This window comes from Oryzias latipes, chromosome 13, assembly GCF_002234675.1.
Source record: "Oryzias latipes chromosome 13, ASM223467v1".
Lineage (NCBI taxonomy): Eukaryota > Metazoa > Chordata > Actinopteri > Beloniformes > Adrianichthyidae > Oryzias > Oryzias latipes.
In genome coordinates, this window is record NC_019871.2 from 10,256,129 (window position 1) to 10,269,082 (window position 12,954).

The 12,954-nt window shown below is 39.2% G+C and overlaps 2 protein-coding genes across 5 annotated transcripts; both read right to left on the reverse strand.

Annotated features, from left to right (window-relative positions):
• Positions 1 to 31: 31 nt before the first annotated feature.
• On the reverse strand, positions 32 to 3,555 carry LOC101162697 (serine/arginine-rich splicing factor 1). 2 transcript variants are annotated; one of them, XR_909824.2, is made up of 5 exons: positions 3,114 to 3,555; positions 2,321 to 2,499; positions 1,749 to 1,921; positions 824 to 1,585; positions 32 to 442 (listed from the first exon to the last, which is right to left on the reverse strand). XR_909824.2 is itself a non-coding variant. In XM_004075326.3 (4 exons), exons 1-4 carry the CDS (start codon positions 3,299 to 3,301, stop codon positions 1,388 to 1,390), a joined length of 738 nt encoding a protein of 245 aa, XP_004075374.1. In that variant the 5' UTR covers positions 3,302 to 3,555; the 3' UTR covers positions 32 to 1,387. The 2 variants fall into 2 exon arrangements, 1 of the variants encoding a protein (XP_004075374.1); XM_004075326.3 differs by having other exon boundaries at positions 32 to 1,585.
• A 2,966-nt stretch (positions 3,556 to 6,521) lies between these two features.
• LOC101163920 (fructose-bisphosphate aldolase C) lies at positions 6,522 to 10,688 on the reverse strand. 3 transcript variants are annotated; one of them, XM_023961931.1, is made up of 9 exons: positions 10,567 to 10,688; positions 9,833 to 9,963; positions 9,097 to 9,308; positions 8,922 to 8,976; positions 8,668 to 8,828; positions 8,489 to 8,572; positions 7,379 to 7,553; positions 7,095 to 7,294; positions 6,522 to 7,008 (listed from the first exon to the last, which is right to left on the reverse strand). In XM_023961931.1, exons 1-9 carry the CDS (start codon positions 10,671 to 10,673, stop codon positions 6,916 to 6,918), a joined length of 1,218 nt encoding a protein of 405 aa, XP_023817699.1. In that variant the 5' UTR covers positions 10,674 to 10,688; the 3' UTR covers positions 6,522 to 6,915. The 3 variants fall into 3 exon arrangements, with proteins under 3 accessions (XP_023817699.1, XP_023817700.1, XP_023817698.1); XM_023961932.1 differs by having other exon boundaries at positions 9,833 to 9,983; positions 10,567 to 10,615; XM_023961930.1 differs by having other exon boundaries at positions 9,833 to 9,978; positions 10,567 to 10,610.
• Between the last annotated feature and the right edge of the window lie 2,266 nt (positions 10,689 to 12,954).

Consider the following 12,954-nt stretch of genomic DNA (forward strand, 5'->3'; position numbering starts at 1 on the left):
ACTATAAAAAAAATAAATGCATACCACCGTGTTTGTTTCAAAGTATTTTATTAAAAATGCTAAAAGAAAAAAAATCATAATAATGAGACAAAAACAAGCTACTCCCCAACATACCCCCTCCCAACTTCCCATCTTTAAAAATTCCCTCATACCAGGCATCTACGACTCCATCCTTTGATCCAACTTCCTGGTCCTCTGATTTCTTGTGCAATAAAGCCATTATCACTGAAAAACTTAAAAGATAGGCAGGGAGGCCTTAAACGGAGAAGGGGGGAAAAAGCTGAACTGGGACTCCTGTTACTTAGTAGTGTAACCAAATCATTTTGAATCTTGGAAAACTGCTCCCGTTCCCAGCATCCATCCTTGCCTATCCCTTCCCTAATCGATCCACTCATCCAGCTCCAAGGATTGGGATCCACTGAGCCACTCCTCCAATCAAAACCTTGAAATACCAGGAAGAAAATCAGAGGCAGACTGTTAGAATAAAATGTCAAAAATTTTAGCCCTATATCTTTCCACGTTGAGCACTCATGTCAGATCAAGGAAAAATAAAAATAACGACTCCCTTGCTTTAATTTAGAAAAGAAATCTTAACCACTGCAGACAAAAAGTGGGACACTTGTATAAAAAACGTTTTGACTGCTTTTTACAATGACAAAGGTGTTCTATTTGCATTACAACACTTGATTTACGACTTTCACATGTCAAAGAGACATGTTACAAGCTTCCTACGTTACAAAGTACAGCACACATAGCTTTACTGAATGACATGCATAACATGACAACCTATCAAAAAGTCTCATTTATGGAATATGAAGCATACCATTGCCTCGACCTGATTGCTCCTAGATGTCTTATCCATACCATACAAATGAAATGTGTTCCACAATGGTTTTATTCCAAATCACTTTAATCCTTCTCCTCAGATGTCTAAAGGAAGACACAATGGTAAAATACAGTTAAGTATTGGGCTCCACCTCAAAACGGCCCAACCCACACAACCAAAGAAGCCTCTAAAAAGAAACCCCACAAGAAAAACTTCAGCTTTCAAAACTTGCAAAAACATTGAGTAAAGCTCATGACTCCTCAACATTTTTGAAGTTAATCACAGCACAAGTTGTAATTTTGTAGAAATGAAAAAAAAAGAAAGAAAAACACAAGGATGACAGAAAGAGGGAGAAACCAAATGGACAAAAACCGGGGGGAGAAAAAAAGGTCAAGAGAGGAAGGACGAAAGGAAGGAGGGCACATCCACAAACCAAGACCAACCACAACATTAGGACAAGAAATGAGAAACTTAGAAGTCAACAGCTGACATCTGTAAAAGCTCAGAAGTAAAAACAGGAGGGAATACATCATAAGGGCAAAACGTTGATGGCAGTAAAGTTTAGGAACGGGAGCGAGAACGACTGTGTCGAGGTGAGTAGCGGGGCGATCCTCTGCCACGGCCACGGGAATTGCTGCGACTGCGGCTGGCGCTGCGACTGCGGCTTCTGCTTCGACTGCCACGGCTGCGGGAGCGCGACCGTCCATAACTTGGGCTGCGGGGACCATCTAATTTCACACGAATGTAAGCGGTCTCTCCCTGGCAGACACAAGAGAACTTGACATTGAAAAGACAACATTCCTGCCTCGGATAGAAATACTGGTGGACATATGGACTTAAAACATGGCATTCCTTTAAAATACTCACCTTTAAACAGCAAAGACATGTTATCCAAGGCAATCGATCAAATCAGAACACATACCTCATGTGAACGGAATTTGGTGTTGTCCAGCTTTCGAACGGCATAGGTCATGTCTTCTTTGCGCACAAACTCAACAACCCCGGTGCCATCTCTGTAAACGTCAGCGTAGCACACATCACCAGCCTCACGCATGTGGTCCTTCAGGTCCTGCCAGCTGCCACTCTGAGGAAGCCCTGAACAGAGCAAGGGGTTAGAATACATTTATTCATTAACCAGTAGCAAAACAGTCACTAAACTGAGCAAAACCAGCAAAACCAAATGTGAGCCACATTAATATTTAGACTGAACTCCCTTAATTAATTAAAAAATAAAAAACAAGTGATGCCCCTTTTTAGTTTTTAAAGTCTCTGTAAACATTGCTGGAGGTTTAAAGCACTTTACTGATTCAGCATGTTGAGTTTTATGTTCATTATAACAAGCAATTTGATCTACTTTGGCTTTATTATTATTCACTCAAGAACACCTCAGTTTAATCAAACAACTCCACGATCGTCTTTAACTCACAAACTCTAACATGTTTCACCTAAAGGCACTAAAGCCCAGGCACGTGTCTTAACAGCTGGCGTGTTTACCTGACACAACGACCCTGTATTCAGAGCGTCTGGACGGTGGCCCATATCTGCCCCTGGGTGCTCCCCCTATCCCTCCGAAACCGCCCCTGGAGCCTCTCCCGCTCCGTGGAAACTCCACGCGCAGCCTGTATCCGTCGTAGTCGTATCCATCGCGTCCATAAACGGCATCATCAGCGTCCCTGCCATTGTAAAAAAAAAAAAAAAAAAAGAAAAGGAAAAAAAAATAATACAAAAAACTGGAAATAGGTTCAGGAAAATAGAGAAAGTGACAAACGAGCTCGCGAATGAGGAGGGAACTACTGTACTAGCCATGGGCGGCAGCCATGTTTGTCATTCTTAACCTCTGATAATCCGCTTTGCATCCATGCTAATTATTCACCATCTTGAAATAAATAGCCAAGACACACAGTGTCGCATTCCTTTTGAATTGCATTAAACGTATACCAATTCCATTATTTTTTGATGAAGCCACTTCTTTCATGTTTCAGATCGTAACCAACACATGACTGGGTTAGCATGGCTGCAAAGCACCCCCCCAAGGCATGTATTTAGTCATATATGGTGGTGATGTTTTAGAACTCGAATATGGTTTGAATGAAATTGTGTAAATGGAAGCATAAAAAGAACAGGGGAACTTAAAATATACACGCAATGTGGAAACAAATGGAGGCAGAACACGTTTTCTCTGTGGAACGATGCAAACCCAGGTAATACCCTGTGCCCTCTAAGATAACTATAGCAACACAAAGGGCCCGACTATTGCCTGCCATAGTAGGGGCACGTAGCTTCTTACCTTGGGTCTTCAAACTCAATAAAAGCAAATGGAGGTCCTCCTCTTCTATTCTTCAGGTCGATATCTCGAATTGTCCCATACTTGTAGAATACGTCCTCCACGTCTTTTGTGCGAATGTCTGGAGGTAGATTTCCAACGTAAATTCGGCAGTCGTTGTTACCTGCAGGGCCTCGCACAACACCCGACATGGCAACTGTCAGTAACGGTTCTGCGCTCGAAATGGAACTACTAACGACAAATAAATGTTGAAGAAGTGTTGTGAGAGAAACCCTTATTTAAAAAAATAAATAAATAAACGCGTGGGGAAAGTGGACATGCAAAATTCCACACGACCCTGTCCTTGCAGCTTTGCAGGATCCGCGCTTTTTTGCGACGCCGTGGTCAATGAACGGATGACAACCCGACATCCAACTTCACGCATGCATCCGCCTGATAAAGTAGTCCGCTTTCTTGGGTAGGCTTGTTTGTATTAATGTATAGATAACAACAGTGCAGTGACGTCAGAGTTTTATTTGTCAGTCTAATAAAAGTAAAATATATGTAAGAAGGAAGTCCAGTAAGAGCGCTGAAGAGAGAATAATTGTTAAGAGGTTCAGTGCATGTTTTTGAGGGTAAAAGAAAAACTTTAAAAAACCAGCACTGGGAAATGTACTTTCATTGTTTGTTTAAGGTTCATTTTATTGGTTTGTTATTATTTCTGGCAGATTTGAGCAGAATTAATTATGTTCATGTAGCACACAATAATAAATCATTTTAAAATGTCATGACTGGATATGATGACATGACATGTTATTTTTAATAATCATTTCTTTTGTTAATTTTTTTATATTGTCTGTTTGTTTTTTGATTGATTCCAGTTGGTCTCATCAATGAGTTTTTCTCTTGCACCAGAAGCTGTTATGGTGTACCACTAGGCTCTGTGCTTGGCCCAATCATCCTTTCATTTTAGATGTTTTTCATAAGGTAACATTTGTATGTTATGTTGATGAACTATAACTGAGCAATATTTATAGTTCCATTAAACAGTGAGACATATCATTGTTTACAATTGGATACAGGTGTTCAGGTATTTCTTGAAGACTTGGACCAAATCCCTGAAGGCAGGATGACTTAAGATTTTTAACAAAAGTTGAAAATAAAATAAAACAAATGTTTTTGTTTTTCTTTAAGGGGCTAAACACTTTGAAAATCTATTTCATAAAAGTGTAGTCACACTTGATGGCAGTAATTAGTTCTCCAGTTCCAGAAAATCTAGGAGTTCTTTCTATTGTGGGATTGACTTTTAACCTTTACGTAATTCTAGTGACTAACTGGAATTTCCACAATATTTCAAAAATGTGTGAATTTTCGATTATATTTTTGTAATTCTTTTTTGTCCGGCTCCTCTAAAAACGTCTCTGAAAGGTCCCAAGCTGATCCAGAATTCTGTAGCCACAGCTCTGATTATCATTTTCGCCAATTTTGGCTTCTCTTTATTGGCTTTTTGCTAAAAGCAGAGCATATTTTAAAATTATTTCTCTACCACACAAATCTTTAAAAGAAAAAAGCTCAAAGTTATCTTAATTTCTTTATTTCCAAACTATTTAAAATGACTAAGTTTTGTGTTCATGCATGTTTTTAATTAGACGTAAATTTAATTGAATTCACCATTAAACTTTTACCCTTGTATATTTACTTTGTAAATCGTGTTTGTAGATAAAATGATATGGTACATATTTAAATAATTAATGAACAGATTGAATGAATGAATGAATTGAATGAATATTTAAATAAACTTGTTTGTAAATACAGATTGCATTTTTTTACTGAATTTAAAATGAATCTGTGTTCTCACGTTTGACCGCCAGATGTCACTGTTCCCCACAGATCAGATGCTGTTCTTCTTAATCCCAAAGTATATTTGTCGTGAATGCATCAAATGTAGAGGTTCTACCAAATAAAGCCATGGTTCACACCATATAAATTAAAGCAAAAACTATAGTACCGGTACAGGGAAATATATTAAAAAACATATTTTCTACAATTTACTAAAAATAAAATTTCATGAAGTTATTTTAATCAGATGAAATCACATACATGGGAAGAGTTGTTTCTGTTTACAGGGATTCATGCAGCAGATTAGCTGTAAATAAAAATAATCCAGTCAGGACAAATCATATGAACAAAGTATGTCTTTTTCAATCATCATCAAAATATTAAACACGTCTTAACACCAGGGATAAATATGAGCTTCATCCCTATCAAAAATTTTACGTGTAAGTCTCTCTTCAGGTAAAGTCACCAGCCTGTTCTATAATTGGACAACTTCTGCTCTTTGTTTGATCACACAAGGTTCTCCCTCTATGGCAGCTTTAGTGGTGTATCTCATTTCTCTGTTTTGAACCTTATCACACTTCATAACCCCAGACTCCTGCATTATCAAATAACACAGATCCCACCATGGCATCGTGCAATTTACTAAACGTGTCAAAGCTTAACTCAGGACAGACTTTTATCTTATTTATCACTGCACCAAGCGCCCTCCCAGCAGAATTTGGTTACACTTGCCTTCCTTATGAAAATATCATATTTTTATGAAAAACAAAACCAAGATATTTATAAGTATCAGTAAACATAAGAGTCGTTTTATCAAAATAAAACTGAAAATGACTTTGAGGTACACAAGGCTTTCTAAAATGAACTATTTGTCTTTTATCACCGTTTCTAGTTTTTCTCCGTTTGGAAGACTGAGCATTTAACCCTTGTGCCATCCAAGGCACTTTAACATTGGGAGTGGGGTCATCAGGACCCCACAAGACAGTGTGCGGAACCGTTTTTTTTTTTCAATGATTTATAAACTTCACTGGTGTCCATGGATTACATGAAATCCTCTTCACCTTTATCCACCTTTGTCATGGTAGGGAGAACACGTCAATGTAAGGGTGGGGTCATCTGGACCCCAGATGACCCCACCGAGCATATATAAATGCTCGGCCTTCCTGGGACCAGGAGCAGCTCAACTTCCTGGGTGGATGCTGTTTGTCTCAGCCAGCCCCTGTTGTTGGCCTCAGCTCATTTTGCCTTTTTGGCCTGGTTTTGCCATTCTTAATTACTTTTGGAGTTTTCTGCCCTGGTGTTGAGCTTCTCTTTTGTGTCTTTATGTTTCAGGTTCTATTCAGTTTGCTCTTTTTTGTGTGGTGTTTCTGTCTTCCCTTGTTTTTGAAATAGCCAGGCTCTCTAATGTTTTATTTACTAACCCCCCCTTCATTTGTGTCCATGTTTTATTATCTCACTTTGTTGGTGCAATACTTGTAATAAACCCTCCTGAATATTTCTGATGCTTTGTGAAACATTCATTAAAGAGCATTAGAATATTTCTCAACATAAAGGTTTTTTGTTTGAAGTAAGATCACAAGAATCAAACAAACGTCACTGATTTGCAGGTTTATTGCATTACTTTAAACAGAATTTTTAGTACTGTGTTCCAAAAAAGAACACTACAAAAGAGGAGAACACATTTGTTTCTAATTCTAAGGATAAGTCATGAAGTCATATTGCTTACATGAAGTCTTTATAACACTTTTTACTTCATCAGCAGCTCATAGCAGGTTTTATAGGTGAAAATAGAATAAAGCAAACATCTTTCCTTACACTCATTCAAAAGTTTTACCAAAGATCCTTCTTTGATTGTCCTCATGTGTAAAAACAGTTTTCATTTTCCATCATGTTAAGTGTGAACATGCGGATACTATGCTTCTGAGTGTCATATATGAAGGAATAGAGGGAAGCTCTGCTTGGGTTCAAATGGGAGCCTTTGCCCTCCTCAGTATGCATAACAGGAACCATAGACCCTCTGGCCAGCATCGCCGTGATTGTCACCAGCGGTGTATTTCCCCTGACAAGCCAAGCTGTTCGCCTGTGGGTACAACACATGGAAGAGGTCTCAAATGAAAGACTTGATGGTGTTGATGTTGTTTGCAGTCAACAAAGGGTTAAAGGTACCTCTGCCCTCTTGATGAACTGCTCTGTGGCAGCTTTCTGGTTCTCTTGATGTCCTCTCCATGCTCTGAGTGCAGACGCCTGCAGGGCTCGGCCAAAGGAGAACGTCAGGATCCATGGCTTGGGGAGGGGACAGTTGTTGATGGCGTTCAGGTGAACAGTAGCTTCCTCTTCGCTCTGACCACCAGAGAGGAAAGCAATTCCTGTGGGGAGCAGATGCTGCTCTGTTTTTTGAACAGGTTCATTTGGACTCTGAAATCACCGCATCCGCCAGCAGCTGGACTTACCTGCCACAGCTGGGGGAACGGTGCGGCGCATGGCAGTGACGGTTGCCATCGCAACTTCTTCTGGGGTGTACTTGGTGGGGCAGCTGTGTCCAGCAGTGACCATATTTGGTTTGAGGAGGGTCCCTTCCAAGTACACATGGTGGTCAGACATGGCCTTGTACACTGCAGTCAGAACCTGAAGGACCAACAGGTTCTGTTAGTTGTTGTTCACCTTTTGGAATATTCCTTCAGTAGTCGCTACAGTGAAACAGCTTTCACCAATTCACACAGGGTTTTACGCTGGATGCCCTTCCTCACACAACCATGTGTTTTACCCGGGCTGGGGACCGGCACAGGAGGACCCTGACTTGGGCCCCTTTGTTACCACAAAATATCCAAGATGTTAGGTTGCTGCACGAATGAAAAGATAAATCCAAAACATAAAATAAAAGTTAGGAAAAAGTGTTTTTCTTTGTATACATAACTTGAAAAAAAGATTAAAGAGGATGAGGTCATGTGACCTACTGTTTTCAGCTGACCCAGCTAGAGCTGATGTGGGAAAAACGATCCTGACATTAGCTGGAATACAAACCGTAATGGCTTTACAGAACCGAGGGCTTCAGGCACAAAACTACGTTCCCAACAAGGTTCATGGTTTTCACAGAAACCATAGGTGTGAATGTGTTTGTGTGTAGTAATTTTTTTCTACCAATTTTTTTTATTTATTTTGTGTGTGTTAGCAGTTTGCTTTACCATTTGAGTTTGATTTCATGTGCTCTAAATATATATATATATATATATATATATATATATATATATATATATATATATATATATATATATATATATATATATATATGTAGATATAGATATAAATATAGATATAGATATAGATATAGAAATAGATAGATAGATATATAACCATCAGTGTTTTACTTAAGGACACTTTGGAATGTCGGCAGGCAGAGTGGGAACCGAACCTGCATTTTACCTCTGCACTACGGCCAAACTGTGACATAAAATTATAAACAGTTTCTGAAGGAGTCCCAGAGTCAGCCTATACAGAAAAGCTTGAGTTCAGAATAAAGACTGCTTCATTAAAATCTATTTAGAAATACAACAGAAACCCACCTTCTCAGTGACATATTGGCAGCGTTTCAAGTCATGATCACCATCAGGTAAGATCTCCGGCTCAATGACAGGCACAATGCCATGCTGGTCCAGAAAAAAAAGGATTACAAATGAATTTAGATGCTTTAGTGTATAAAATAAAAAATAAAAAACACTGGCTTAAAGCACAGAGCTCAGACCTGCTGGCAGATGCTTGAGTAGCGCGCAAGAACGTTAGCATTTTCCATGATGGCCAGTTTAGATGGGTTGGCCTCACTGATTTTGAGCACGCAGCGCCACTTTGCGAATACAGCTCCATCCTTTTTGTATTGTGCGCAGCGTTCAGACAGTCCATCTAGACCTGCAGAGAAAGGTTAAAAGAGGTTCCTTCAAGGGAGTCCTTTCAAACGACATTTCTAAAATGTGCATGGATCCATAGATGAGTTTGTCAAACCCTGGGTGGTTGTTTCTCCACATGTTCCTGGCAGAGGGACCACACCTTTATCAACCTGAAAAGAAAAATGAAGCATCATAAGAATGAGCTTTAATTGTCTTTTTTTTGGATTAAATGTATGCATATATGTTTTATGGTAGATTGTTGATGCTTGGTAGAGTCAGGATTGGCAAACCTTGACACCAATCATGATTCCCCTGTCCCTGATCATCTTGACAAAGGACACTCCGCTATCAGAGTGCTGGTAAAGAGTCTCATGGAAGAAGATGACCCCTCCAATGCAACTGTTGATGCGATCGTCCGCGCTGAAGAGGATCTGGCGGAACTGTCTCCGGTTTTCTTCTGTGTTCTCCACCCCTACCTGTGCCAGCCTCTTAGCCATGCTGCCTGCAGATTCAACAAGAAACAAGTGATTATATGCATATTTAGTAACAAATAATAGATTTGATCAATGAATCTATTTGTATTGCTACAATCCAACCAGATCGACAATGTGAAAGTGCATTAGAGCAGACAACACACGTGTGACAAAAGCAAAAATGATCAAATCATCATTACTGTCCAATTTGTAGAAATACTTTGAATTTCTTTAAAGACGTGACGATACAGTGTGGTAGAATGTTCTAATAATGTTCTCTTCGTATTATTTTGATGTGGAAAAACAGCAGTGGGCTGAATTATGAAATTGATTTGTCACACTTGCTGAATTTTTGGCTAAAGATGTCCTGGATCAATTGTATTTCAGTGAATTGGATCATTCAAAAAAAACCAAAATCGACTATGAACCGTATCGGCGACCACACATTTTTCAATCGAATCATTGTTAAAATGAATTATTACAGTCTAATGTTTAGCCCAAACAAAACTTGGTGTTTGTATTTAAAAAAAGGAAGTATAGGAGCCACACAGACCCACAGACTCGTCTGCAGCCAGGATGCCTTTCCCTGGAGAGACTATGCGTAGAGCGGTCTCACGGAGATCCCTCTTCTGCACCTCAGAGAGTGTTGGAAACTGGAGCGTCATGCTGCTAGTGTCCACCAACCTTTGGGGAGAGATTCTATGCTTAATCAGGAGAAAGAAACATTTTTAAGACTCAAAGTGCCTGTCGTTTAATGCTTTTTAGAATAACATCTGCATCTTCACAAGTCTCGCTTTGAGACACATTAGTCCTACATTATGGCTTGTGTTGTTTCAATGCAAATATTTCACAGATACATTTAGAAGACTTCCATTTAGCTTTTCATGTGTTTAATTTGCTGTTTAAAGGGAAAACAAATCACTTTAATTGCCTATGGAGCCATAGAAATAAAAATCCACATGACCTACATTCAACTTAACGGCATACTTGAAAAATACTGCACAATAAAAACAAAGCATCAGCTGGAAATAAACAGTTGTAAAATATAGATTAAATCAAATCTTATCTTATTAATTCGAATGAAGTCTTATTTGTTAAGTTAATTTCATACTCTTGCAACTTAAAGTGCTTTACATAATAGAACATTTTTCAATTTTAAAACCAAAAGCAAAACAGTATAAACCACATACACAGCCGACCCCAGAGCACACAACATAATAAAGCATAAAAGGGCTTAAAAATAGAATATGAAGTAGAAACAGACACAACAATGAGTAGGTTCTATACCTTCTTGTCTGAGAGTGAAAGTGCCTCCTGCACAGATGGGATGAGCAGTGGTGGAGCCACGCTGTCAGGTCCTTGTTTGTATCCAGCCCAAGTGTGTCACACCTCATGAGTCCCCACCCAGGGGCGGGGCTAATACCCCCACCACAGTCCCACGGAAATTAGGCAAATCTTGATGATTCATTGTTCTACTAAAACTTTTGGATGCAGATCTTTCCAGATTTCTCAAGTAAGCTTTGTAAAACAGTTGCTCAAGTATTCAGTTTCAAGCTCAGGCAAAAAAACAAACTTGGTATTCTTTTCTGTTAAAAATAATGAATAAAAATGCACCCATGTCATGTATCTGCACCTTAGCACCAACCTCATTTAAGCATTTAACTGCTACCTGAGGCGTGCTATTTTTATTTTTAATTAGTATAAATGTGCCCAGAGGAAAGTTTCGTGTCTCCTGACGATTTGGTCCTCGCACACTCAGATTCTCAGGAGAGCTCTGGTCTCTGAGCTATTCGTGCTCCCCGTTTTTACGTGAGCTTTAAACTGTAAAAGATTTCAAAAATAGCAACACTTTCCAGGTTTAAGCTGACATGATGTGGGGCCATGTGAAAAAGCAGACTTTTTAAAAAGGAGGTCATTGATGTCCAGTTCGCCTCAAAGGCAACACAACATTTTGTGTTTCATCAGTTTGTTGTTCATTGTTGGGCAAAGAACTTAATTCACATCTGGATTTCCTTTTAAACACAAAATACAATGAATTAGGTGCTGTTTTTTTAAAAGCATGAATATTAGGCCTTTGAAGGGTGTGACCTCCGCTGTTCTGCATGGAAGCTCTATTTCAAAGGCGTCACTTTTCTGTTGCAGGTTCACTTACGTAATGTTACATTTGCAGCTGTTTCAGGACACTTCTGATTGTGGGTCAGTGTGTCTCTGAAAGTAGATGTGTGTCACTGGACTGCCTGCCACTACAATGCAGACATGCTGGACCTGTTTAAGACAAAGGCCTGAGAGGGAATTCAATGTCAAGAGGCAGTGCAGGGTGTGTGTGTGTATAGCTCTTCCATTCAGGGGAGTTTTAAATAGGTACTCAACTTTAATAAGTACAGCAATTATAAGTGGAGCCCCTGCTGGGATTAGGCACTTTTTCTCTGCTACCTAATTAAAGCCATTTAATAGTGATACTTTATCCGGTCTTCAATTTTCTGGTCTATTATGGCTGGCCTCAGTGGGATTGAAAGGGAACCTCTTAAATAGGTCAACCAGGGGCTGAACATTATTCGGGATGTGTTTGGGAGCAGGACTGACATCCAGAGAAAACTCCTTTGCTGTTACAAAGTGGATTTTTTTCGTTCTTTTGAAGCATATTTGACGTAAAAACAGAAGAAATGTGTGACTTAGGAGAAGACCATCTTGTCTTGTTTTACATGGCTTCAAGTGGTTTTAACCCATTCAAATATCATCAAAGTCAAGTTAAAATGAGGGTAATTTGAGTTTCATATTTGAATTATTTTTAGGTATATCTTAAAATCATTTACATCTGATCTGGATCAGGAGTTCTGCATCAGTATATTTTGTAGAAATCTAAATGAAATTTTTGGAATTGTGGGATCTGAACTCACTTTAATCTGCATTTGGCCCCATGTGATATGAACTGAATCCACATTATTGGACCAAAAGGTGTAATCTTGGTTTGTTATAGTGCAAATGGACATTTCTCAGCCCATGGTAAACACAGGCACAGACCCCCAGAACAAAAATCTGGTTAGTCACTCTATAGTAGGTCCAATAAAATAAGTTAAAGCAAATCTAATTTGTGAAATCTGGTGTAGAGGGGATGAAATATGATCTTAATGTTGTCAGAATTTACCTTTAATGGGCTTTGTTTTTCACAGAAGTCAAAGAGTGATCAATCACACTACTTCCCCTGTGTTTTTCAACTCTCTTTACTCAACAGATTCACTTTAATGCTCTTAATTTACAGGCAACCAAAATGGATCCTTCCTTTCCGCTGGTGCTTATAAACACAAGCCAGGTCGTTCATGTGCCGTCTTACCTCAAGTCATTTTAAAGTCAACTGTAAAGTACTGGCTGGTTTTTGGTGAACATGTCCATCCATCTTCTGAACCCGCTCTGTTCCCCCTTTGGGGTCACGGGGTGCTGGAGCCTATCCCAAGTACTGAAGGGTGAAGGTGGAGGACAGCCTGGCAGTCCATCACAAAGACAAACAACCGCACACTTACATTCACACATAGGGACTATTTAGAATCACAGTGAACATACAGTGAGAACCATAAACATTTGGACAGAGACACATTCTTTCTCATTTTGTTTCTGTACATTACCACAGTGAATTTTAAATAAAACAACTCAGATGCCATTAAAGTGCAGACTTTCAGC